The sequence below is a fragment of the Lactuca saligna genome, chromosome 6 (assembly GCF_052625555.1).
Source record: "Lactuca saligna cultivar CGN05327 chromosome 6, ASM5262555v1, whole genome shotgun sequence".
In the NCBI taxonomy this organism is placed as follows: Eukaryota; Viridiplantae; Streptophyta; class Magnoliopsida; order Asterales; family Asteraceae; genus Lactuca; species Lactuca saligna.
Window position 1 is genome coordinate 182014727 of NC_136422.1, and position 27967 is coordinate 182042693.

Below are 27967 nucleotides of genomic sequence, written 5' to 3' on the forward strand. Positions count from 1 at the left end.
ATAACTACTTTAGTGAAGATGGGGGCCAAATAGACATTTTATTTTGGATGCAAGAAATAAATTTTAATTGGGGCATACAAGGACACCAGACGACTTCACTTCTTGCAGCTTCTATTCATCTTTCAGATGCAATGTATCATAGTTGATGGAACTTAAATATTATTTCTCACTATGAAATGACACTAAATACAGTAGTAAAGTTTAAAAGTTCCTATTCAAGTCAAATGTTTTTGTGATTACAAAAAGTAGTTTTAAACTGATAATTATCACCAGATTCCATAATGTTTTCATTAGTACATGTTTCAACTACTAGTGATTTCATTAGCATGTTAACAGTAACTTGCAAGTACAACTCATCCTTCTTAGGCAAAATGACAACATATACTCAACATAATTTATCCATACAAGAAAAAAGAAAGCATGCATTTACCTAGAAAAAAAGATCTTAATGTGTCATGGTTGAATAAACTCGTTCCAATCTCAGATTAGTTCATGTACTTCACATTTCCCAGAAAGAATGGAGTTTCTAGACGTGCTTTAAGAGTTGTGTCATTCTCTACTGTTATCTGTGTTTTATTCTTTAATGCTTCTTTCAAGAATCTCATCTCAAACAGCTTTGTTTTTCAATGGTTCAATGTTAATAATGAAGCCTTTTTTATTCCTTTTCCCTTTTCTTTTAGTAGAACCTATATATTCAATCCCCTCTATTTCTGATTCTTTTCACACCTCTAATCACTAATAACCCTCCCTCTCTTCTCTCGACATATCTGAAAGTTTCATCATTTTCAAATTAATTAATTTGGTCTTATATTGCTTTATTAAAATGGTAATAAATTATAACACTAACGACAAACACAAATGAAAATCAAATGAAATTTATATACAGAGGTAATTTACCTAGGTTAGGTACTGAATGCATCAACTTCATAGTATTTGAAATTTTCATCATTTTTCTTCAATAAATCAATCATGTACTGCACGTTACACCATTCTAAGTCTCATAAGCCATTTCAACAGTAGAAAAATTAAAATGAAATGTTTTAATTTCAAATATGTCACCAAAAATATCCATTTCGTGAACAACATAAAAAATGGTAGTAAGATAGTACATTAGTAATGTTGTTAAATTACCAATTATCGATAAGAAAATTAGTTGATTCAAGCATTTCATCAAGGACTTGGTGTGCAATGTAAGTCTATTATTCCTTGCATCATAGGTGTTGCTACATCTGGAGAAGTCAAAAACAAATGAATGGTCTATTATATTAGAAAGGGCCATAGAGGAGAAACTCAAAAGTTATAACATGAAATCAAATTTAAGGTAAATACCACTTGCATTCAATCGTATCCTCTTTGTACTTAGGATCCTCAATTGCTGTCAAATACAAAGTCCCGATAACCGGTACCAAAAAAATACATTGCAAACCTGGAGTACCCAAAAACAATTTTAAAACAGTAAATCATCTAGTGTGGAGACTTACAAAATCGATCCCACAAAGTTCAAAATTATGTGTAACCCTTTAACAATGATGTATTACTCATAGGTGTGATTTACTGACCTCATCTTCTTCGACTTGTTCATGTCGTCTTTCTCTAACTTTGACCTCGAAACTCAATATCACTAGAACATTTATGGAGGAGCAGCAAGCGATGGAGAAAATCGTGGTGGGTAGTGTACAAGGTTTATAATCGCGGGTGAAAGCATAAGGTGGGTTTATAGAATACGCGAAGCGGGTGATGATAGCAACCGACCATCGTCAGCCACTTTTCTGATTTTCCCAAATCCATCAATTTCATCTTCAAAGAAGAAAAACACCGACTAAAGGTTAAAACCATACAAATAGGGTACTTCTGGTTCGACGACGATGCCAACTTCGTTGGTCTAACTGTTAAGCGAGTGAAGTTTCTAGTCATTTATCCCCAATACTGACGGTGGAGGCAGTAAGAAGAAGGAAATCCACCCAGCTCGACTTCGATCTGATTTGAACAATTTTAGCTAGAGAAACAGGAAAGAAGGGAGAAGGGGTTTGGAGGAACGCATGAGAAAGTGTGGTGGAAGATATGTTGAAATCGAGATCAGAGATGGTGAGGATGTTTAGTCGGTGACAGCAAACATATTGTTATTGATCTCCTTAGACGGTGAAAAAAAAAACAGCCCTATAATAACAATTTACTATTCCATAACGAAGTCAAAATTAATATTATTATAAATATAAATATAAATAATATAAAGTTATATTAAAACATTTTATCCTTTTGAAGAATTTTCCTTATATAAAGAGCCCTTATTTTTCGGTTCCTAAATAGTCAAAATTAATTCTTGATAAATTCAAGGAATCGAGTCCCAATCGAAAACTAATTAATCCGTATCCATTTATATTATTCACGATTCTTCGGTGATCCTTTTGTCGACTACTTATACAACACAAAGTACTCAGAAATTATCAATCAATCAATGGCAAAACACGAAGATCTACCAGTTCCAATCCACTCCAAACTTGACGAGGTTTACGGTGATGGATCACAGGTCGAAGAAGCTCAACTTCGTTTCTCCATTCTCGATTCCAAATTCGAAGAATTATTCGGTCATCTTCCTGACCTCTATGCTCGCGCTCCAGGTTATTCCTCTTTAAGTTCACCGATTTTTTTTGTATCGATAACTGTATGATTATTCAATTATTGGATTTTTTGTGATTATTTTTTAATTTAATTCGGAAGTACATTGACTAATGACCACTGTTAATCAGTTTCTTAAGTAAATTAAGATCGGGAAAAGAAATCCGAACTCTTTTTTGTGATGAAGGTGATCGCCTTTTAGATTAAGCGTTTCTTGATACGCTTTTACTTAATTTTTTCGTGGAAAAGCATAGCAAAGTGCTTAAGCTGTTCCGAATTAATCTGAATCACTTCAGCGATTTCAGGAAAAATTGTTGGCTACATTGAAGTTTGTTACAACTACTTAAATTTTAGAATCTCTGGTGTCATAACATGTGAAACGAGATCCATAACGATTTTGAATTCTTAAAGTGCCTTCGAGTTTGACACAAAAAGTTGATCCATCTCTTTCTTTGAACACGATCTGATTACCTATCGTCATATTTACAAAAATTTCACGCCATCATATTTGGTCCACTAAATCCCTTATTTTCTTGGGACCAAAGTCTATTACAGTTTATAAATATTTCTTGAAGTATCCTTATACTAAACTATAAATATATTCACATTGCAAATTTTTGTGATCATAATTATCAGTTACACATCTGACACTGATAATGGCAAAGTTGTAAACTTTAAGATCGTGTTGAGTTCAGATCTATTATTCAGTACAGATATATATATGTTCATGTGTTTATGGTGTCTTTATATTCTTTTTCATGACATTGAACGTTTGCAATATTGTTTTTGGAATCAAGGAAGAGTGAATTTGATCGGAGAGCACATTGACTATGAGGGGTACTCTGTGTTGCCCATGGCAATTAGGCAAGACACAATTGTAGCCATTGGAAAAAGAGATGCAGGGGAGTCTGAAAAGCTTCTTAGGATTGCAAATGTTAATGACAAGTACACAATGTGCACCTATCCTGTTGATCCTAACCAGGTAAGTTGCTCTTTTAGGTTTCCAAAAACACAGATTTTTGTTTGTAGTTTTCATATCCAACCTCATATTTCTTTTTGCAGGAGATCGACCTGAAGAATCATCGATGGGGCCATTATTTTATTTGTGGGTGAGCATTTACCTTATGTGATATACAGTTGTATACAAATATATACAATTGATACATTTCATTTTATCATAGTTTCATGTGTTGTGCAGATATAAGGGTTTCCATGAATATGCTAAATCAGCAGGGCTGGATGTAGGTTCACCAGTTGGACTTGATGTAATGATTGATGGAACAGTTCCTACAGGTAAGAAAATTGTTCAATTAAAGGTTTCACTTCTGATAAAAATAAATAAATAAATTTCTTTTTGTGTTTTAGCTTCATCTCTTTCTTGTCAAATACAATACAGGATCTGGGCTATCAAGCTCTGCAGCTTTTGTCTGCTCTTCTACTATTGCAATAATGGCTGCCCTCAATGTCAATCTTCCCAAGGTATTCTAATGATATGTTTCTATGGTTTCTTTTATTATAATAAGGATGAGGATGTTATGAACTGGACTTATAAGAACAAATTCAATAACACAAAAAGCAACCAAATGTTGATTGATAACCTCAAATCTACCCAAAAGATTACAAGACAAATGATTCGAGATAGCCAATCTCCCAGAGGAATTAATTCCAAATTTCACACAAAACATCGATAGATCCTCACTCGCCCTTTCCACTACCCTGTTATACTATCTCACATAACAAAACTGATAATATGAAATGCCCAAAATACCCCTAATTCTCCTTGCACTAGTAAGATGATCTTGATTTTGTTAATTTCCCAAACTACCCCTATCTAAAATAACATGAGGTAGTGGATGCATAACAGAGGAGGGCATTTACGTCTTTCCCACAGATGTTAAACATATAAAGTTAGTTTTGCATTATTTTCAGTAACTTCTTTCTTTGTTTACTCTATTGCAGAAAGAAGTTGCTCAACTTACTTGCGAGTGTGAAAGGCACATTGGGACACAATCTGGTGGAATGGATCAGGTATATACATATTATATAATATTTCCCATAAAGCAATGATCTTTTTGAGTATATACATATAATATTCCCTTTATTTCTTTATCATAGCATCCTACCTTTATTTCTTCCTATTACAAAAACCGTACTTCAAATAATCTACCCAATTATAGCAACGCCTTCCAAATACAAAGCAATTTTCAAGGCTATAACTATGAAACTGGAGTTCTATGATGAACAAATAAGAAATTGGTTGAAAGTAAAATGTTATAATTTTTGTTTTTTTTATTTTTTATTATTGAACTAGGCAATATCTGTTATGGCAAAAACCGGATTTGCTGAGCTGATAGATTTCAACCCTATTCGCGCAACCGATGTACAACTGCCAGCTGGCGGAACTTTTGTGATTGCTCATTCATTGGCTGAATCACAGAAAGCAGTAACTGCTGCGACAAACTACAATAATCGGGTTGTTGAATGTCGTTTAGCATCTGTAAGATTCAAAAAAAAACTCTCTTTTTTTTCATTATTTTTTTTGTTGCTTCAATGGTTTGTTTGGTTTGATGGAATGGAATGAGCCATTACATTCCATTCAACAATACAAACAATTTCTTTTTTCATTCCATTTCTGATTTCATTGTCATCTCTCCCTAAATCCTCCATAACCATTGGGCCTATGTGGCAAGTACCTGACTAATATTCTATATTTACCTCTTTTACATTCATATTTTGCTTTTCACTTTCCGCCCATTTTCCTATTAACCATTCTATTTTTGGAAACTCTTTTTTTTTTTTTTTTTTTTGTAGATTGTACTTGGCATAAAACTTGGAATGGAACCTGAAGAGGCAATATCAAAAGTGAAAACCCTTTCTGATGTAGAAGGTTTGTGTGTATCCTTTGCTGGGGCCCACGGGTCTTCCGACCCTACCCTTGCTGTTAAGGTATTCATTCGACTACCTATAAAAATGATGACATGGCACGATCATCATCTAACTCCTATAAATTATTTATATTCCACATATAAGTTGGTTGCTAATTTTAGTTAAAAATAAAGTATGTTGGTGTTTATTACAATTTACCTTTTTTTACTATGACAGGAGTATCTGAAAGAGGAGCCTTATACAGCTGAAGAAATTGAGAAAATCACTGGTAAAAGCCTGGATTTGATTTTCGTTGACTCGGCTTCTTCACTGGATGTGATAAAAGCTGCCAAGCATTACAAGTTATTCCAGGTAAGCTCACAACCTACTTTCTCATTTATCCCATCATTTACTTTTTTTATTGGTTTCATAACTGTTCTTTTCTGAATTATTATTATTATTATTTTTTTTTTGTAAATTTGGGTTATCAGAGAGCCTCGCATGTGTACTCGGAAGCGAAACGTGTATATGCTTTCAAGGATGCGGTGTCATCAAATTCTGAGTGAGTCTAATCATTTTCTAGGATTTTATATTTTTTTTATAAGTAAAGTATGTTTATGTCTTTTTAAAGACCAGAATTTGGAGGGTAATATTGGAATTGTTTTTGCAGTGAAGAGGAGAAGTTGAAGAAGCTTGGTGACCTTATGAATGACAGCCACCATAGTTGCAGTGTTCTATTTGAGTGCAGGTATTATTATAAAAGCTCATGTAAAATGAAAAAAATATATATATATATATATATATATATAAAATTACAATCAAACCTTCTCTCTTTGTTTCCAAAAAATATTAATAATAATAATATTTACGTATTGAAACAGTTGTCCAGAGCTTGAAGAATTGGTGGAAGTGTGCAAAGGTAATGGGGCGCTTGGAGCAAGGCTTACAGGCGCCGGATGGGGCGGATGTGCTGTTGCTTTGGTAAAAGAAAACATCGTTCCACAGTTCATTCTAAATTTAAAGGTTACTTTTTATACACTTTATACTTTTTTTTTTTTTTTCTTTTCCTTTTTGTTACTCAGTTTTATCGATTTAAATGATTGTTTGGTTGTTATCAAAAAGCAAAAGTTTTTTTTTTTTTTATTAATTCTGGTTGTTTATATAATTTGGAGTACAGGAGCAATTCTATCAATCTAGAATCGACAACGGGACAATCAAGAAAAGCGATCTTGGTCTGTACGTGTTTGCATCCAAGCCTTCAAGTGGGGCCGCCATTTTCAGATTTTAGTTTCTTTTGCCCTTTAATGCTTTATTTGTGAAATAATTATATGATTTTGCTTTTTTATTTTATTTTTATTTCATTTATAAATTACAGTCAACGATTAAGTTGTTTTCCCCGTATAGTAAATCTTAATTTATGAATTGTTTGATTGTCAGTAATTCTCGCTTTTCTTAACCACTTTTTATTTTGCTATTTACATGTAGTTTTTACTTCCTAAAACACAATATATACAAGAGCATCCATAATCCTAAGGTTATGATTGTAAGACTTGTTGACAATATAAAATGACATGTGATGATTAAGGATATATAAAATAAAAAAATTATTATGATTAATAAATGGTCTATATTGAAGAATTTAAAAAAAAAAAAAAAAAAAAAAAAAAAAAAAAAAAAAAAAAAAACGAGTTAAAAAGCTATTGAAAAATAGGATATGGTGAGCCAAATATAGCTTAAATGCTTTTAATACTTTTAATTATATGGGCTTTTAAAAGTTTTTGTTGTCACAATAACTCAAAAGGTTGTAGATATTCGAGCTAAGAATTTTTTTTTTTACCAAAGATACAACTGTAAGTAGATTAGTCTTTGTGCTATTTAAAATTTTTTGAATAGGATCCAAAAAGTTTTTATTTGTATATAAAGTTCAAAATCAAGGTTTTTTTTGTGGTTTTTTGTACAAAAAATTGCAATAACGGTTATACTTTTTTACTTTTTTAAAATTATTTTAATTTAAAAATAAAAAAAATTCTCTCTGCACCATGGTTTTGTCGTTCATTGTTTCCTCTCTTCAACTTCTTTTTTCCCTTCTAAATTCAACTTGACAATCAAGAAAAGAAAAAGGGAAAACTTGAATGGAATTGTTTTTCAATCTCAAAATTGATATCGATTTGAAGTTGTTTAAGAACCAAGATGTGCCCCTTTCTTCCCCCTTCACGCAGGTCCAATAACAAAGTTTATTCTCCAAGAAAAGTGAAGAACCAATGAATTGGGTCTTCTACACCTGCAATTTGTGTTCATAGTGAAGGTGAGTGAAGATTTGTAATGTTCGTCGGAAAAACTCTAGCATCTGATGCCACCAACCTTAGATCTGCAATGAATTGGGTCTTCTCCATCTCTCTCATCGCCAGCGAAACCCTTAGCAAAACCCTAGCCTCCGGCGCTGCCAACCGGCAGTGGCTATGCCGACAAAAGAAGAAGGTTGGCATCAGTGGTGTTTTCATCGATGTCGTTCTTTAGTTAGGTGTTTTTCAATCTCGACGACAGTTTCGTTCTTCGGTTAAGGTTTTCATCTTCATTCTTCAATTAGGGCTTTCTGCTTCAGATCTGTCCATCAAGCGATTTAAAGCACATGTACATGTTGTTCTTACTATTAAACATACACTATGGATCTCCAACCTCCTGAGAATCAACGCCAGCGACACATCAACAACTTCAGATCCAAGCTTTGGTGATTTCGGTGGTGGAGGAGCATTAACCGCCCATCAAACTATCCTCAAAGCATTCGTCGGAGCAACCTATATATATATATATATATATATATATATATATATATGTGTGTGTGTGTGTGTGTGTGTGTGTGGATTCGTTGAATGTGGATTGATGCCGATTTTTGGATTTAATGTATTTTTTTGTCCTCGTTCTTGTTGTTCCTACATATTGATCATTTTTTTTTCTTTTTCCAGATCATAAGAAATTAGTTTTAAATACATCATCACTATATTTATATGTATAATTTTGGTTTGAGATGAATCACAATAATAGGTTAGCCGAAAATTCTAGGGTTGAGATTCTATTTATAGTGCAGTCAGGAAACCCTAGATAAGTTCAAATCCAAGATTATTTTAAACCGTGTAATTATCCACCTTTCTAATTATCTACCATGGATAATTCTAGAAACCCTAAGGCTTCAAGAAACCGTCCATGCCTTATGGAGGGTTCTAGAATACCTCTTGCTCAATTATTGAACAATTGCACTTCAGTCCCTACATTTTTAATTAATTCTTTTAACCCCAAAACTAATTCTAATTAATTTCTGATTAAATATTAATTAAACATTACTATTTCTATTTAATATATTATTCTTATAATATATTAAAAAATTATATATTTCAATTTATTAATCAAATAATTAATCAACCTCTCTCACTCCAATAATCATCTTGTCTAGTTGCTAGTCTTGAGGGCAACCCAAAAGAACGGTGCTACTATCAATTCAAGTATATATCAATTATTGTTATAGGCTTAGAAACCTAATCCAACAGTCTCCCACTTGGATAGTCTAATAATTATAATTGTCAATATATTCTTCTAAACTGGTCAGCAAATTGTAGCTCTCAAAAACTGATGTCGAACTCTGACCTACTGCTTAGGGGAAACTCACTAAGCTTTGTGCTTAGGGTTTTCTATTTATGTTTCGGGTACTTCTGTTTTAAAAAGGAAGAGCTCGGGATGATTGCAGAGCACACACCACATATTTTAGCATTTTACGAATTACTCTGATATTGATGATGTATCGATACATTTTGATAACTTTGGTTTTATGACAACAATATGGTTTAATGTTTTATCAATCTAAAAATGAAAAACAAAATGTATGGTCTTATTTTTTGGACGTTACAGTTTAAGACTTTGTTTCCCGATTTCTGATTTGTAACGACAAAGAACTACTAATCGAACACATCAATTTAGTCCTGGCAGGGCCCGACACTATAAGTCAACACCAAATCCTCGAGGGTCCTACAGTGTGACATCCCAATTTTCACGGCCAGAAAAGACCGATTTGTTTATGCTTCATTTTTAAAATCAGAGTATATTTTTAAAGAAAAGTGTTGTGGAATTTTCTTTCCAGAAAAACATGATAAATATGTTAACAAAGCATTTCCGAATAATGTATTTTATTCATTTTAAAACTTTGGGATGTCAATATCAATATAGAAACATAAGCATAAACAGAACTTACATTCATTTACACTAGTGATCTACATTTTCTTTAATCTCTTAGTGTAGTGTAGCTTTATATCGACACATGTGATACAAATAAACTTAGTGGGTCAGGTTGGGAAACCTGGTGAGTACATAGGGTTTTCAACCCACAATAATACAGTTATTATGTTTAAACATCAAATAATCAACCCAATTACCCATCCTCATAATCTTCTTTACTCTTAAGGATCCACCCTAAGAATCATCTATCATTCACCTTTTCATTCCTAAGGATTCTCCTAACGAATAGGCACAAAGTCCATATTTGCCTATGGCTCAGCTACCGATGTTATCTATTAGGCGCAGCTGCCAATATTATCATTTAAGCGCAATTGCCAGAATTATGATGTTCTCTATTAGGCACAGCTACCGATATTATCCTTTTGCGCAACTGCTAAGATGTTTAGAGTACATTATAGTTCGAAAACATCTACAGGTTGTGGCTCAGCTACCAACATTCGTCTATATCACCTTTCATCCTTCATCATTTATCTACTCATGATCTACTCAACATATTTTTAGATATAAGGTACAACTATAGTTTTAGATCCGAAGAAAAGACTCAGATCTGAAAACATAATACATCTACAACCCAGATCTGAAGAAAAAGGTTCAAATTCTAAAAACAAAATACATCTACAGCCTAGATCTGAAGAAGAAGGTTCGGATTCTAAAAATAAAATGCATCTACAGTCTAGATTTGAAGAAAAATGTTCAGATTCTAAAAAACAAAGAAGCTTAAATCTTTCATCTAGCACAAATCTTAAGTAAATATCCAGGTCTTAAAATTAATTTGAAAAAAAGAAAGTTGATTGGAGTGGGGGTTTCTTCTTCTCAAGTGGAGTCTAGTACTTTGGGTTGTGTTCCAGATTCCCTTCCTTTTGTTCATTTAGGGGTGCCGGTTGGCCAAAATATGGCTAGAGTTTCTGCGTGGTCTTCTATTCAGGATCGCTTTCGTTCTAGATTATATGGCTGGAAAGTGAAGAGCCTTTCTATCGGAGGTCGTCTAACATTGACTAAGTCAGTTCTTGGAAGTTTGGGGAGTTATTTGATGTCCATGTTTATGGCCCCGTCTAGTGTTCTTAATTCTTTGGACTCTCTTCGCTCTAGATTTTTCTGGGGTGCAGATTCAGAGGATAGATGTATGCTTCGGTCCGTTGGGAAAGATTTTTGGCTGATAAAAAAAGGGTTGTAATGGAATTGGAAGTTTGTTTTCTTTGAATCGAGCTCTTCTTTTTCGTTAGTGGTGGAGATTCTTTCATAATCCAGATTTGATTTGGGTCAGGATGGTGAAAGCTTTACATGGTCCTGATGGGGGTTGTCTTTCTTTGACGTTGAGAAGAGGGTGGACAGGTCCTTAGAGTGAGATTATTAGGATGTTAAAGCAGCTTAGAGATCGGGGTGTTGATTTGATTTCTTTCTGTCCGATTAGAGTTGGAGATGGGAGTAATATTTCTCTTTGGCATGATGTTCGGAAAGGTGATCAGCCTCTTACGGTGTCTATTCCTAGAATTTATGCCCTGGGCATTCATCGGAGTGTATCCATTCGGGATAGGGTTATGGTCGGTTGGAGTGTTGATTCTCTTAGACGTCTTCCTAGGGGTGGAATTGAGCAAACCCAGTGGGATGAGTTGACTGATTTGTTGCGTGATCTCCATCTTAATTCTTTTCCTGATCGGTTGGGTTGGTCTATTGATGTCTCTGATTCTTTTTTAGTTTCTTCTGCTAGATTTCTTATTGATAGTGCTTTGTTGGTTACGGGTGGTTGTGAGACTAGATGAAATAATTGGGTGTCTATCAAGTTAAATATTTTTATTTGGAGGTTGAGGTTACGGAGTATTCCAACTAGAGAGAGATTGTCTAATCGTGGAGTTACGCTTGACTCGATTATTTTCCCGATTTGTTCCACTACGGTTGAGTTTATTGATCACCTTTTCGTTGATTGTATTCATTTGATGGTTATTTGGTCTCGCGTTGCTATTTGGTGGGATGTTCAGATTCCTTTCCAGTTATCAATTGATTCCATTATTTCATGGTATCGGTCGACTGGTTTGAGAGGTGGTCAAATAAAAGCTTTTGACGTTGTAATTTTTACTACTTTACGGTGCTTATATGGAATTTTCGAAACGCTTCTATTTTTGGAACGGTGGTGCCTAGGAAATCTTTTATTTTTGATGATGTGATTGAGATATGCTTTTTTTGGATTTCTAATAGGTGTACTAAAGCTAAGATAGGGTGGTCTTCTTGGCTTCATAACCCTTCTATTGCTTGTAATTTGTTGTAATGTTTCTTTTTCTAGCTTCTGGCTAGTTTTTTAATAAAATCTCCGCCGTTCTAAAAAAATATGCACACATAGCACGTAATTTATATAAAATACTTCATATCTATGTGTAAGATGAAAATAACTATGCACTCACTTGATAAGGTGGTGATTCAGACATCACTCCGCTTCTTAAAATAATTGTGGTCACTACGAGTTTGTAGTAATGCCCTTCGGATTGACTAATGTGTCTGCAGTGTTCATGGACCTAATGAACCATGTATGTCGACCTTACTTAGATAAATTTGTGATAGTATTTATCGACGACATATTGATCTATTCACGAAGTAAGGAAGAACATAGTTAGTATCTACGGCAAGTCCTAGAGACATTAAGGACGGACAAGTTGTATGCAAAGTTTTCGAAATGTGAATTCTGGATCCGAAAGGTGGACGTCTTGGGACACGCGGTCAACAAGGAAGGGATACATGTGGACCCTTCTAAATTCAAGGCAATTGAGAACTGGAAAGCGCCAAGGACACCTACGGAAATCCGCCAGTTCTTAGGCCTTGCTGGCTACTATAGGAGATTCATACAAAATTTCCCCAAGATCACAAAGTCACTCACTACCTTGACCCAGAAATGAGTGACCTTCAACTGGGAGGATAAACAAGAAATTACCTTCCAAACGCTAAAACGAGCATTATGCAGTGATCCGATCTTGTCTCTTCCATAAGGGACGAAAGAATTTGTGGTCTACTGCGATGCGTCCAATCAGGGTCTAGGTTGTGTTCTCATGCAACGATGGAAGGTTATTGCATATGCCTCAAGACAACTTAAGACTTACGAAGTCAACTACACCACACATGACCCTGAATTAGGAGCAGTGTTATTTTCTTTAAAGATCTGGAGACACTATCGTTATGGTACGAAGTGCACAATCTTCACTGACCATAAGAGTTTCCAGCACATTCTCAATCAAAAAGAACTCAACATCAAACAACGACAATGGGTAGAGCTACTAAATGATTACGAATATGAAATTCGTTATCATCCGGGCAACGCCAACGTAGTAGCAGATGCCCTAAGTCGAAAAGAATACTCGGGCTGCCGAGTAAGATCATTAACCATAACTATTCATTTACACCTATCCATGCAGATCAAGGAGGCACAACTCGAGGCTTTGAAGCCTAAAAATGCCACAAGTGAAGCCTTGCGAGGAATGGAGAAAAATCTTGAAGTCAAGGGAGACAGAGCTCGTTATCTCATGAATCAGATCTGGACACCGAAGTTTGGTGGGTTCAAAAACATTATAATGAACGAGGCTCACAAGACTAAATACTCTGTTCATCCTGGTTCATAAAAGATGTATCTGGATCTCAAGAAACTATACCGGTGGCCAAACCATTGATTAGGTGTCTAAGTTCACAACTATTTATGGAATGTACTTGACCTAGTTGGCATGGTCCATTTGGGTTGCATGGCATTGCAACACTTGGATAGACTAAATGAGAGAAAGGACACTTAAGGTTTATTAATATATTATAAGTTCTAATATATTAACAATATTATTTAATTAGTATTGATCAAGAATTAATTTGGAATTAATTGAGTGATCAAAAAGAGACTAATTAAATATATGGGGTTGATTGTGTAAATAATCCATTCTTTTATAGTGCACTAATGATCCATGGTTTATTGAATTGGGCTAATGTGACATCCCCAAAATCTCGGCCAGAAAAGACCGATTTTCATTTATGCTTTTAAATATTTTCAGAGTAAATCTTTTTGATTTGAAAGAGTTGCGGAATTTGTTCCCAAAAACAAAACATGATAAAACAATGTTTACCGAAGCATTTCATAAAAGAAATGTATTTTCATTATAATCAAAACTCGGGGTGTCATGTTCCGATACAGACCAATAAGCATAAACGGATACATTACAAGTCATATAACAAATATAAACATATGCAGACTTGTAAACAAAACAACTTGATGGTTCATCCATCTTACGCCCTTGCGCCACTTCCTGTAATACAAATAAAACTGAGTGGGTCAGGCTTGGGAGCCTGGTGAGCATATAGGGTTTTCAACCCACAATAAATAATTAAATTAATTATTATCAACCAACAATAACCCAGTTACCCATTCCCGTTATTCTCACTTTACGTCCCTAAAATAACTAACACAAGGGACCTAATCTAAGAATATTTTCATCGGGGTGACAACACATGCTGCGGGGTTTCCTCAGCAATATAAGTCAAATAAGGCAACCATGAGAGGGATGGAATACAGCGAATGAACACCCAAGTTCATTAACACCTACAGGTTATGAACCTGCTAGCGTTCCACATGACTATCTAGAAAAGTCCGTGGTCGTCATCTAAATTCCGCTAGATGACTGGATCAAACAACAACGAGGCCTCTCATATGTTTATTACACACCAACTATCTACCCATGTTCTACCCAACATATTAGTAGATAAAAACATACATTTTATACATATTTTCAAAACCTGTATAACATGCTTGATCAAAACATTTTCCATATAACATATGAGGCACACGCACATAACACGTATTTCATATAGAAATAATCATATCTGTAAGATAGAAGAAAGTGAATATACATTCACACACATAACAACAAAATATACACATAACACGTATCTTGTATAAAATACTTCATAGTTATACGTTATGAGAAAGTAACAACGCATTCACACGTATAAACGACAATAAACTTAATACCCTCGAACCATACTTGTATTATTATTGCGTTTATGAAAGGTAGTATACACTCACTTGATCAGAAGATGATCGGACAGCACTACGACTCGCAAAAGTAATAATCCTCCGCAGATCTGGAAGATCTCTACGAAAATCGAACTTCTCGCGGGCAGAGCTTCGGCTCGGAAAGCGCACTTCTCGGGATCTTCGGGATCTCGGGACTCGCTTCGGGACTCGGGAATATTACCGGGGCTTCGGGATGGCTTCGGGGGTAAAACCGCAGAGCTTCGGCACAAAAACGAGAGGAAATTAGCAAATAAACCCGGAACCCTCGCATCCTATTTATAGGAGGCTGGAAGCCTCTCGTACGCGGGGCGTACAGGCTCCGAAATGCGTCACTGCATGCGTCATCCGAAGTGTCAACACTTTGGCTGTACGCGGGGCGTACTCGAGTACGCGGCGCGTACCTCGGATCAGAGCTGTGACTCGTCTTCGGATAATGCTTCCGAATTTTCAATTAAAAATAAATACAAATTAATTAATAAACTTCGGAAATTCATATCTTCTTCATACGAACTCCGTTTTCGACGTTCTTTATATCCACGGAAAGGTGAGACTACGCTCTACAACTTTTGTTTAGACTCCGTCGGCTAATTTTGACTTTATTTTTATTATTTATTTTTAATAGGTCGGGACAGAAAATTTCGTTATAAATTCATAACTTCTTCGTTTGACGTCCGTTCTCGCCTAACTTTTTATCGCTTTGATACTAACAACGAGATCTTCGATTCTCGTTTAGATCACTAAGGCTAAATATCGCTTTAACGTAAATTTCACTTTTTACGTTATTCAGCGTTGCCGGTTCTGTCGCGAAACTTCGACAGGTCATAACTTCCTCGTTATAACTCGGATTTCGGCATTCTTTATATCTTCGGAAACCTTGTTTCAACCACTACAACATTATCTAAAGATATCAAGTTTATTTTACACTTAAATTTTGACGCTTATTTTTATTCTTAAATAAATCAAACCACATAATTAAGCAATTAAGAACAAAACACATAATACTCAAATAATACAATCTTATTATTTCAAAACGGGTTACAAAGGTTAACCTAGACCATTACATTGCTAAAAACGGCAAGCCCGGAAACACAGGCGTTACAGCTAAAACCCATAAGGTGCTCCATGGATAGTCCATGGGGGTTATAAACCCATGAATCGTGGAATATGAAATCCATACACATCAGGGTTTACATGGAGTAACCCTACTTGTGACACAACTATAAAAGGACCCCATGACTAGCAAAATCGGCACTACTAAGAATAGAACAAGAGGGCTAGCCGATTTTGAGGTGTTAGTGAACTTCTCTCAAGGTTATTCCAAATGTTGTGGTGTTGTGTGAGACATTTGAGGCATCACACCTGAGGTGCTAGGCTCACAAGGTTCTCAAGGAATCTAAGCAACAAAAGGTATGTTCTTCTACTAGCTATTATGTTTCAAAGTTCCCCATGCCATGCTAGTTAGGTTAAGAACCTTGGAAAATCAAATTTGCATGTATCTTAGTAAAACATAGATCCAAGGTTTCTAGGGTTGCATGTACACCTTAGGAGTGTTAGAATGCTCAAAACCCTTCGCAAACATGAAGGCAGAAATTACTACCTATGTGGGCAAGTGCTTGACTTGCGACAAGGTTAAGGTAGAATACCAAAAGCCCTTAAGTTTTCTGTAGAAACCGAAGATACCCAAATGGAAGTGAGAGTGGATAACCATGGACTTCATAACTAAATTACCCAAGACAACTAGTAGACTCGACACCATATGGGTGATTATCGATAGGTTAACCAAACCCGCGCACTTTCTGCCAATAAAGGAGATAGACAAGATGGAAAAACTAACGAGGATGTACATCAAAGAGATTGTACGGCTGCATGGTATGCCGATGTCCATTATCTCTGACAGAGATATTAGGTTTACCTCACGGTTTTGGCAAACGCTACAAAAGTCTTTGGGAACTAGGCTTAACATAAGCACCGCCTACCACCCATAAACCGACGGGCAGAGTGAAAGAACTATTCAAACATTGGAAGATATGTTGAGAGCATGTCTGATATACTTTGGTAAAGCTTGGGATACCCACTTACCACTCATCGAGTTCTCATACAACAATAATTATCACACTAACATCAAATTTTCTCCATATGAAGCCCTCTATGGGTGCAAGTGCAGATCACCTCTGTACTGGGCTGAAGTGGGTGACACGCAGCTAGCAAGGGGGCAAGTACCTAACAACACTATCACCGGCTCGAAGATCATATGTGATACAACGAAGAAGATTGTTCAAATTCGTGAACGACTGAAAGCATCTCGGGACCGATAAAAGAGTTATGCAGATAAAAGACGAATTCCCCTGAATTCTAAGTTCGAGACCGTGTACTATTAAAGGTCTCACTCTGGAAGGGAATGATACGTTTTGGAAAATGTGGGAAACTGAATCCAAGGTATATCGGGTCATTCTAAATCCTTGCCAGGATTGGTCCGGTGGCTTATAGATGTCAACTTTCGCAGTAGCTCAGTAACATGCATCCCACCTTTCATGTGTCCAAATTGAAGAAGTGTTTGTCCGATGAGACTCTCATCATTCCACTTGACAAGATCGGAATCAAGGAGAGTCTCCACTTCGTCGAGGAACCTGTGGAAATCAGGGACAGGGAAATTAAAAGAACAAAGTAAAGTCGCATACCCATAGTGAAGGTCTGTTGGAATGCCAAACGACAACTCGAATTTACTTAGGAACGTGAAGATCAGATGAAACAAAAATACCCACATCTTTTCCCCAACCGTTCAGGACCCACTCAAAATGGAAATTTCGGGACGGAATTCTTTCTAAATGGGGGATGATGTGATAATCATCAACTTTGGGTCAAACATAGTCAACGAGTCAACTCAGTTAACTCAACCGGTACTAGTACATTAGGATTTACGCACTGTTTTCCTAATGTTCCTACTATACAACTTACAAGTATGAATACAAACTACCTCTCTGGATTTGCCAATTAGTGTTAGTAGTGTAACAAACTTGATAATTTAGATATATATTATTTGGGAATAAATGATATTCATAACAAAATGTAGTAGGATTCATAAACCCGACATTTTGGGGCAAAACCATAACAAAGGCTACAAACACAGGTCTCGTTGTAGGGTCGACCACTTGGGCCGACCTTAAAAACAACACCCTTTCAAAGTACAATGAAAGTCACTATGCTAAGCCTTGGTGAGTAAGGAATCCAATTTTACCTGATGCATGAAGACAAACACACAAATATGTACATGGTTCTGAGTATGATTGATGTTTTTGTTTAAATTATTTCTTTTTGGTTTTGATAAATAGAGTTGTATTAAATTAATGTCGGAGATTAATTGCAGTTTTGGCCTATATATATATATATATATATATATATATATATATATATATATATATATATATATATATATATATATATATATATATATATATATATATATTGTGTTACTTTATTATTTTAAGTTGTGTTTTGATGCAGTTAAAGTTAAAAGGTACTTGTAATGTTTATTTTTGCAGGAAAATATCATTTATTTGCAAAAATGAAGAAAAAAAATAAGCAAAATAGAGTTGATAAGGACTAAAAAAGTTGACAATGATAAAAGTGTTGATAAGAATAAGGACTAAATTGTTGATAAGGGCGAATTACACGATAAACCTTAAGTAATTCGAAATGCATTGGTGTCTTTCTTGTATATGCGACACATATTTCGGGTCGACTAAAAAAATCTATAAATAGACCCTTACCTCTTGACCTAAATATACCAATTGATTACCATGACCACTGAGATTAATTACCAGATTAAATCTTACATGATACGAACTAATTACTGATTTTAAGGATAATTAAGATCATGACCATTGAGTTAAGAGTCCTTAAAATCATTAGGATTTGTGATGGGTCAAGAGAATGAATCAACTTAGGAATCGATAAATAATGTGTAATATTCGTTGCACGGCATAAAAATCAACCATATATATTTGATGGAAGTAATCAAGTCTAAACAGAAGTAACTTCAATTATCTGTTAGCAATCAGTTTTCCATCTTTGCTTCGTTTTGCTTTGTTTCTTAAGTTTAGTTAGTTTAGATGCAAATTCTCCCTCTTTTTGTTGTCTATAGTTTAACTGATAATCAGGTTTTCTTGACTAAATCATACACATTTCCTAGTGTTCGACTCCCGTTCTTATCAATGTTACATTGTTATACGATTAGGTATATTTTCTCAGTTGTGTAATAGTCATCGGTTCTAATTAAATCTATTATAAATTCAAAATTGGATTTTACACATCATATTTTAGACTCATTTGTACATATTAAGGAACTATGTGGCTTTCTATTCTAGCTTCCATAGTGATAGGAATCATTGTATATCACAAAAACAACAAATGCTATTAAATTATTATGTTAACTAATTTGGTTGAAATAAAATGTATAAATGTGATCTTTGGTAATTACAAAAGGAGACATGTATAATTAGTAAATGTTTCTATCTGCATATGCAATTATAAAATATTAAAAAAAAAAAAAAAAGCATAAGCAATTTCAAACAAATAAAAATGATGATACTATTCTTGTCTACACTCGTAAATAGATATGAATACATTATTTTAGATGAATTCATTTATTAGAAATAATGGAAATAGATAAATTAAATATGATTAACAGGGATGAGCATGTATGGAGGTCCATAAATGTTAGAAGTCCACACTTCGACCACAGGGGGAACTTAATGGTACTCACATCACATGGCATCTATCAGTTTCAATGTATCCAAGTGTTGGGGTTGTCTTTCCTTTCTAATTAAAAAATATTTTGACTTTTAATAGTCAAATTAGTTTAATTTTAATTTAAAACCCAATAAAGTATCTTAGTTATATGAAATTAGATTAGTTTAATATAGGAATGAATATCTTAGTACTAGAAACTAACTCAAAATTAAATTTATTTAGAATCTTTAATACACTTAGTATTCTATGCAAAATGGAGGAGTAAAACATTTAAAGTTGTTTAACATTTGGTGATTTAATCGGATCTAATTTAGTTATATCTGACAGAGTTAAATCTAACTTTTTATCAGACTTAAGACCGAATCAGACCTAGCTAATTGTAGTATTAAACGTTTGAATCTGAATGAATCTGACTCAACCACTTAACAAACCTAGTAAAAGGCATATCAAATAGTTCATTTAACCAATATGAATTAGAAATGAGGAGTCTGATTTCCCTATAAGTCAGAAAGTTATGTGTCCATAATAAAAAATTTATCAAGATTTAAGTAGATTAAAAAATTGGTTGATTCATAACTCCAAATTTGAGATGTTATATCTTTGTCTCTCCGACTTCCATCATCATATGGAGGAATCTATCCAAGCAAACCAAAAATGAAACAAGTTTGTATGTATAACAGTTTATCAGAGATACAGTTTTTTTATCCATACAAGACTTATTAATTAACTGGATATAAAAAATAACTCTAAGACCAAAAACCAAAGCCAAAAATTAGAGTAAAAAAACTTTATGTTGTCGAATAACTAAAAGTTCTCATAGCTCTTATGGGTTATATTAAAAATAAAGACGTTATAGCTTTTAATAAACATATATAGTATCTTTTTGCTTCATAATTCGGTAAGTTTCCTATTTTCTTGAACGTTATGTTTATGTTTCCTATTTTCTTGAACGTTATGTTTAGTTTTAAACTAAGAATTACTTATTTATTATAGTTGTTTATCAGCTTCCATAAAATTTTATTAGATTAGGTAGTTACACAATATATAAGTCAAAAGTTAAAGTTTTTTTTTATGACTACTAAAATAATTTACTAGTATATGCCTAAAGGATAATAAAGAATTTGGATGATTGCTTCCGATGCCAGCTCAATTAGTTTTCAATTTATTTAATGTAGTTGATCGTGTTATGTTTTCATATACTATTTTATAATGTTCTATTTCATTGGGCAAAACCATCCGAATGATGTCATACTTGTACCAAACATAGTAGATGTACCATAGAATACTAATAGTAGACAATTTCTTAATTTAACCCTTATCTTTTTGCCAATTAATTTTGTAGTATATTGAAACATTGACTTTTTATAAGAAACGTATCACATCAGAAATTTTATTAATTTTGAGTTAAAGAGGGTCACAAATTTTGTTTATATGTATGGGTAATTTGAAAATGCAAGTATTGGATGAACGATTAAAAAGATGAGGATTTATGTGTTTTCATTTTAGAAAAAGACAAATGCGAACGTATTTCGCTTAGGATATGCCACAAAATAGCCACAATTTTTTAAATATGTCTTAAAATAACAATAAATTTCTTAGTTTGGATCAGTGAGAAATTGTGAACCCATTATAAAATTATTTTTCCAAAGACGATTTTGCTTTGATTCGATTTTTGGTTTCATAGCGTAGCATTGCGAAATGCTAAATTTATTATTTGTTGTTTTATGTTTTGTGTTTTTTTTTTGGTATTTGAGAGGGGCACGGATGGATCGACCTATTTTGTATTGTATATAAATACTAAAAGTTGCTTAATTGTTTTGTAATCTTAAAATTTAAGGGTTTCTGACACCGTAGCACATTAATATTTGATCAATCTGCACATTTATGCACTAAAGTTCTTTTTGTGCTCAATTGATCCTAAATGTTAGTAAATACCGGCTAATTAAAAGAATGAGAGAAAATATTACCGGTTTAGGGGTAACTGCTGACATGTATTGGCTTATGTGGACAATCATTTGACCATGTCATCTTATAACGTGGAAACCTTCCTTAATTGAACCTTATATTGAACCATCGATGATATATTGTTACCCCAAATTAGGTCAGTGTCTCCCTCCCGATACTCTATACTCAATCGATATAACCAGAGTAATGTTTGTCTCCTCCAGTCGATTGATCAACCTCCTGCGTGTCTAGTGGTTGTCGAGGCCAACAAAATTAATAGCCATAAATCTTTTACACTAAAATAGTGTATAGTGGTAAAAGGGTCGAATTTCCGGAGATTGGTTCAATTTTATAACTATGAAAATATATTTGTAAAAATACTTGTAAAATAACAATAAAATAAAAATTGGGTTTTTGGTCTTTAATTTTTTTTTGTAATATAACTAGAATTAGACTAAGATTTAAATGGACAATTCAACAAAAGAGTTTGATAAAAATCAATAAGAGAAAGATGATTGCCTTAGGGTTTCCTCACTTTGACTTTTGATGAACATATCATTATAATCCAATTGTGCAATACTTGTTTTAAATCCTTAATTTGGCTATAGTAATCCAAAAAGTTTGAGATTACCTAGACTTTTCTTAGGTTTTAAAATGGTTAGAAAAGCTCATAACAATTTTCTTAGTCAAAGTCACAATTTCCATTAAACATGTAATTAGTGAAAGTTAACTAGCATTAAGAACCAAAAAGTCACCAAATCCAAGAGGAGTCAAAAGCTTTCACTTCGATGTTGGAGAAAATGTTTTTATGATTGTTTGAAGTAAAACTAACACAAAAATCACTTGTTGAATGCTAATTTGAGGATCCTTTACTTAATCAAGAAATTAGCCAACTAATCACCACAAGCATATTTAAACTCATGAATAAAAGCATACAAGTAGTAATAAAATGTTAAAACACAAAACATTCTCATAAAGATTCAAGAACAAGTTCATGGAGTCTTCAACATTCAACAAAAATTTAAAGGATTCCACCAAAGTCAACCAAGTTTAGTTTAGCCTAGTGTCACACCCCCAAACTGGAACAGTGGAAACGTTCGGGGGCAGAGGACGTCATGTTTAGTATCACAACACATGTATCATAGCAATCATAGTAACAAACAACCATTGCATTTATATTAAAGTGTTTACAAGTAGTGATTCACAAAAGATTGAATCCAAAAGTAAATAACAAAATAAGACATGAAACTACTATACTTCATCTTCTGAATCCCGACGAGCGTACCTGTCTACTAGTTTCCTAAGAATACAAGTTATTTTGAAAGAGTAGATCAACATTTTAGTGGTGTAAAGTAAGTTGAAAGTTCTTTTAGAAAAGTTTTCCAGTTCCTCCAGAAGATCCTATATCTTCCGATATGATGAAAGTTAAGTAAAAATGACTCTATAATCCTTTCTATGAGTACTAATGGATACAAGTTATATAAATCCCAGAGTAAACAAACAATCGGTTGTGTAAATCTGCCCTAAGCCCACAACCAAACAAGGAACAGGAAATGAGGCAAAAGTCACACATCCCATTGTTTATTGGATCTTCGATGTATATAACCCTGGCGTATTCATCTGGTACTCACATAGTTAATTGTAACAGTTCCTTTATATTTGATGAAAACATTCTTTAAGAAAATCCTTATTTCTTTTAGTAAAAATGGTAACCATAATGGTTCCTTATATAATCACTTAGTTTATACTAGCTATATATAATCTAATATCGAACAGATAGGTAATTGTGTGAATTTTCCCTAAGCCCACAACCAAACAAGGAACAGGAAGTAAGGAGCATCTTCGGGAGATTCTTGGAGTATTGAGGACGGAGAGGCTTTACACCAAATTCTCTAAGTGTGATTTCTGGTTACGAGAGGTCCAGTTCCTAGGACACTTCGTCAACCGGAATGGGATTTTGGTCGACCCAGCCAAGATTGAGGTAGTTATGCGATGGGAGGTGCCGAGGTCCCCATCTGAGATCGGGAATTTTATTGGCCTAACAGGCTACTACCGGAGATTTATCATGGATTTCTCCAAGATTGTCGTTCCTCTTACCACATTGACCATGAAGGGTGTTACTTTTGCTTGGGGTCCCGAGCAGCAGGCCTTATTCGAGACTCTTCGCCAGAGATTGTGCGAAGCTCCAGTGTTAGCCCTTCTTGAGGGAGTGGAGGACTTCTTAGTTTACTGTGATGCATCTATATCCGGGATGGGTATTGTGTTGATGTATAGGGGGCATGTGATAGCGTATGCAATGAGGCAGTTGAAGCCTCAAGAGACGAGGTATCCCACCCACGATTTGGAGTTGGGGCGGTGGTGTTTGCCCTCAACATTTGGACCCACTATCTCTATGGTGTCCGGTGCACCATATTGGGGCGGTGGTGTTTGCCCTCAACATTTGGCGCCACTATCTCTATGGTGTCCGGTGCACCATATATACGAACCATAAGAGCTTGAAGTACCTTATGGATCAGCCAAACCTGAATATGAGACATAGGAGGTGGTTGAATGTAGTGAAAGACTACGACTGTGTGATCTTGTATCACCCTGGAAAGGCTAATGTGGTTGTCGATGCCCTGAGTCACAGAGTAGTGAGTGCTCCGATCCAAGACGTATGCATGAGGATGACGGTGATGACTCCAGTATTAGATACCATCCGAGAGGCCCATGTGGTGGCAGTGAGACCAAAGAACTGTAATAGAGCGGGTGATCGGGCATATTTTCGAGTTTGGGATGGATAGTCGAGGGCTTATACTTTCTATGGATGGATTTGGGTGCCTTATACAAGCAAAGCTTGATGTATTTTGATGGATGAGGCTCATAGTTCGAGATTCTTGATCCATCCGAGGGACACCAAGATGTATTTGGATTTGAAAAGAGATTAGTAGTGGCCCTGCATGAAGATAGATGTGGCATGGGTAGTTGAGAGATGCTTAACCTGTCGTCAAGTCAAGGTGGAGCACCAACATCCACATGGTCCGTTGCAGCCTCTAGAGACTCCCCATTGGAAGTGGGAACATATTTCCATGGATTTTATCACCAAATTATTGAGTATTGCGTGAGGTGTTGATGCGATATGGGTGATTGTAGACTGGTTGACGAAGAGTGCTCACTTTCTAGCTATCAATGAGAGCTCTTCTGTGGAGAAATTGGCTGAGATCTACGTGCGATAGGTGGTGGCATAGCATGGAGTGTCGACATTGATAGTGACAGATTGAGATGTGTGCTTTACTTCCAGGTTCTGGATGAATTTCATCAGGAGTTGGGTACCCGGTGGCACTTCAGTACCACATATCACCCATAGACAGACGGACAGAGCGAGCGGATGATTCAGATGCTCGAGGACATGCTATGTGCATGTGTTGTGGACTTCGATGGAGGTTTGGACACTTAATTGCCCTTGGCTGAGTTTTCATACAACAACAGCCACCATACCAATATATGTATGCCTACCTTTGAGCTCCTATATAGGAGGAGGTCTCGGACTCCCATCTGTTGGGGAGAGGTAGGGCAGAGAGTGATGGGGGGCCGCTGAGATAGTGCTCAAGATGACAGAGCAGATCCAACAGGTCAGACAGAGGTTAATGATGGCCCAGAGTCATCAGAAGAGTTATGCCAATCGGCACCATTTAGAGTTAGAGTTTCAGGTCGAAGATTTTGTCCTTCTGAAGGTATCCCCATGGAAATGGGTGATCTGATTCAGGAAACAGGGCAAGTTGGGCCCTAGATACATTGGTACTTTTAGGGTGATCGCTCGAGTGGGTAAGGTAGCTTATAGATTGGAGCTTCTTGCAGAGTTGAGCCAGATTCACAACACTTTCCACGTGTCCTAGCTGATGAGATGGTAGTGGTTCTTTTAGAGGACATTCAGGTTGATGAAATCCTGAACTACATTGAGAGGTCGATAGCGATCTTGGATAGGAAGGTGAAGGTCATAAGGAATAAAGAGGTGCCCCTGGTTCAAGTTCAGTGGCAATATCAGAAGCGATTCGAATGGACTTGGAAGCCGGAGTTCAAGATGCAAGAGCAGTACCCATAGTTGTTTCCAGAGGATGACTTCGAGGGCAAAGTCATATTCTAGTGGGGGAGAATTGTAACATCCCGACTCCCAGGTATAATATTTAATCAAGTTACTTTCATAATTTCAGAGTAACTCGATGAGTTGGATTCCCCAAATCGCCAAGTATAGGAGTTAATTGGTCGTGTGATTTTTAGAGTCTACTCGATGAGTAGGAGGACCCAAACTTGACGAGTAGGTGCTGAGTGAGAAAACCCTAATTTTCAGGGTTTGTGTCCTATTTAAAGGACCTTGAGCCTTCATTTCCGCCTCCCTTGTCACTTAGAACTTTATAAGAAACCCTAATCAAGCTTCATTCATTGTGTATGTGTGTGTGTGTGAGAGTGAGAGAGAGAGAGAGACTAAATTTGGTATTCTTGTGCACTTTTGGAAGAAGGTTGAAGAGGGACTTTTGGATCTAGTGTTCTTCAGTGTTAGCTTTTGTTTGGAGGTAATAAGCTACCACATTGATCATTTCTTTTGTTAGATCTCTTTCTAAGGAGTTTTAGGGCTTTCTCCCATCTATCTTTTGGTTATTGAATCATTTGAGCATGACATGAGATTGAAACATTAGAGTTGGACTGTATGAGGTTCTTTGAGCCCAAAGGTCCAAACTTTATCAAGCTAGTGACAAACCTTCATGCATTAAACCCTATTTAGAGCTTATGATGGCATATGATCCCTAAATGTCATGCATGGACGTAAATCTAGAAGCTTTACGTGGTACTTCAGCTTTGGGAGGCTAGATCTAGAGTTTGAGACCTTATTACTACTTAGAATTGTATGAATGAGAAGTTGTCTAGGGGAACTCGACGAGTCAACTAGGGTTTTCCCTCGATAGATTGTACATGCGACAACTCGGCTAGTTGATGAGACAACTCAACAATTTGAATTAGATTTCCCTTATACTTATGAGAAAATAAAGAAACTCGACGATTCGCGTAAATGCACTCAACGAGTTTAGTCAACATAGACTGTTGACTTGAGCGTTGACTTTCATTGACTTTTAGGGTTTGGTCAACTGTGGACTTTAGAGACCATGGAGGGGTAAAATGGTATTTTCACCCTTTTTGAGATTTAGTGCAAGAGTTAGCTTAACATCTCGGAGTGATTATTACAAATTGCTTATTAGAGATAATTATATTATGTAGGCGGAGTCTAGACTGATCGTGGGTGTACTAGATCTACTTGCTTACTTCTGAGGTGAGTCTTCTCACTATACTTACCTGAGCGGTAATATTGTGTGATCGGGGGGTCTTATTGAGTTATAGACCGGAGGGTCATATGTGCTTATATTGAGTACCGTGATATTATGCATTTTATCTTTATGATATGTGCTATATTATTTTGTGCTTTATTGAATTAGGATCGGAGGATCCAAACCGAGTTGTAAGACTGTAAGGTCTTCAATGAGGTGTAGGATTGGAGGGTCCAACCCGAGTTGTGAAACCGGAGGGTCCTCACTGAGACATATGACCGAAGGGTCCACACCGAGCCATGAGACCGGATGGTCCGCACCAATCCGTGAGACCGGAGGGTCCTCACTGAGATGCATGAGGTCGGAGGGTCCATGCCGAGTTACAACCATGAGAAGCTTATTATTTGTGCATGTGGTATTTTAGGGAACTCACTAAGCTTTGTGTTTACTGTGTTGTGTGTTATGTGTTTCAGGTACTTTTCAAGACCGCGGGAAAGCGCCGACTTGATTGTACACACATGTTTGAGACTATGTCGAGGATTCTGGGATTTATCAGTTGTTTTGTTGAATTGTGTTTTTGACATTTGATACATTGTGGTTTTGAGAAAATGTGATACTTATTTTATGTGATTTAAAAATGAAAATTTTGGTTGAAAATTTTGGTGTGTTACGATTATCATTTCTCTCTTCCTCTTCGCCACATAATCTATTTAGAAAGTCATCACACTTTTAACTATTCATAGTGACTATGTCCTCATTAAAGTCCACATCCACATCTGTTAGGCTATCAATTTCGTCATTATTCTCACCACCCTTAATGCATGAATCATCTCCATCCTCATCTTCTACGTTAGATCCAAACCAATCTTTTATTCCTTAACCATCATGGTCCATATACATACAAATTTTACCATCTGTCCCATATGCTTGAAAAATGAAACCACCATAGTCTTCATCATTAGTAATAGCAGTTATTCCAGATATTAAGGGTTTACCTGGTTCACAGTAGTATAACTTCTTTATACTTTCTTGCATGAACCGTTCGAGAAAGGTGATACATTCATCGTATGTCATTCCAGAAAAATCGTGATCATTGAAAGTGAAATTGATACCATGGTTATACGAGAAATGATTTCTTAGAAAAACACCTTTGAAGTTCAAATCAATTATAGGGTAG

General features: G+C 35.5%; 1 protein-coding gene across 1 annotated transcript; it reads left to right on the forward strand.

Moving 5' to 3' along the window:
* The first annotated feature begins 2307 nt into the window (after positions 1-2307).
* GALK (Mevalonate/galactokinase family protein) lies at positions 2308-6921 on the forward strand. Its single transcript, XM_078960639.1, has 13 exons — positions 2308-2618; positions 3414-3598; positions 3679-3725; positions 3815-3909; positions 4013-4095; positions 4576-4644; positions 4928-5113; positions 5428-5562; positions 5719-5853; positions 5973-6043; positions 6152-6229; positions 6363-6504; positions 6659-6921. The coding sequence occupies exons 1-13, from the start codon at positions 2456-2458 to the stop codon at positions 6767-6769; spliced, it is 1500 nt and encodes a 499-aa protein (XP_078816765.1). The 5' UTR covers positions 2308-2455; the 3' UTR covers positions 6770-6921.
* The last annotated feature ends 21046 nt before the right edge of the window (positions 6922-27967 follow it).

Coding starts and splice junctions, on each gene's coding strand:
- GALK (XM_078960639.1), top strand. CDS start 2,456: ATGGCAAAACACGAAGATCTACCAGTTCCAATCCACTCCAAACTTGAC. Junction 2,619..3,413: donor CCTCTATGCTCGCGCTCCAG/GTTATTCCTCTT, acceptor TTTGGAATCAAG/GAAGAGTGAATTTGATCGGA. Junction 3,910..4,012: donor TGATGGAACAGTTCCTACAG/GTAAGAAAATTG, acceptor AATACAATACAG/GATCTGGGCTATCAAGCTCT.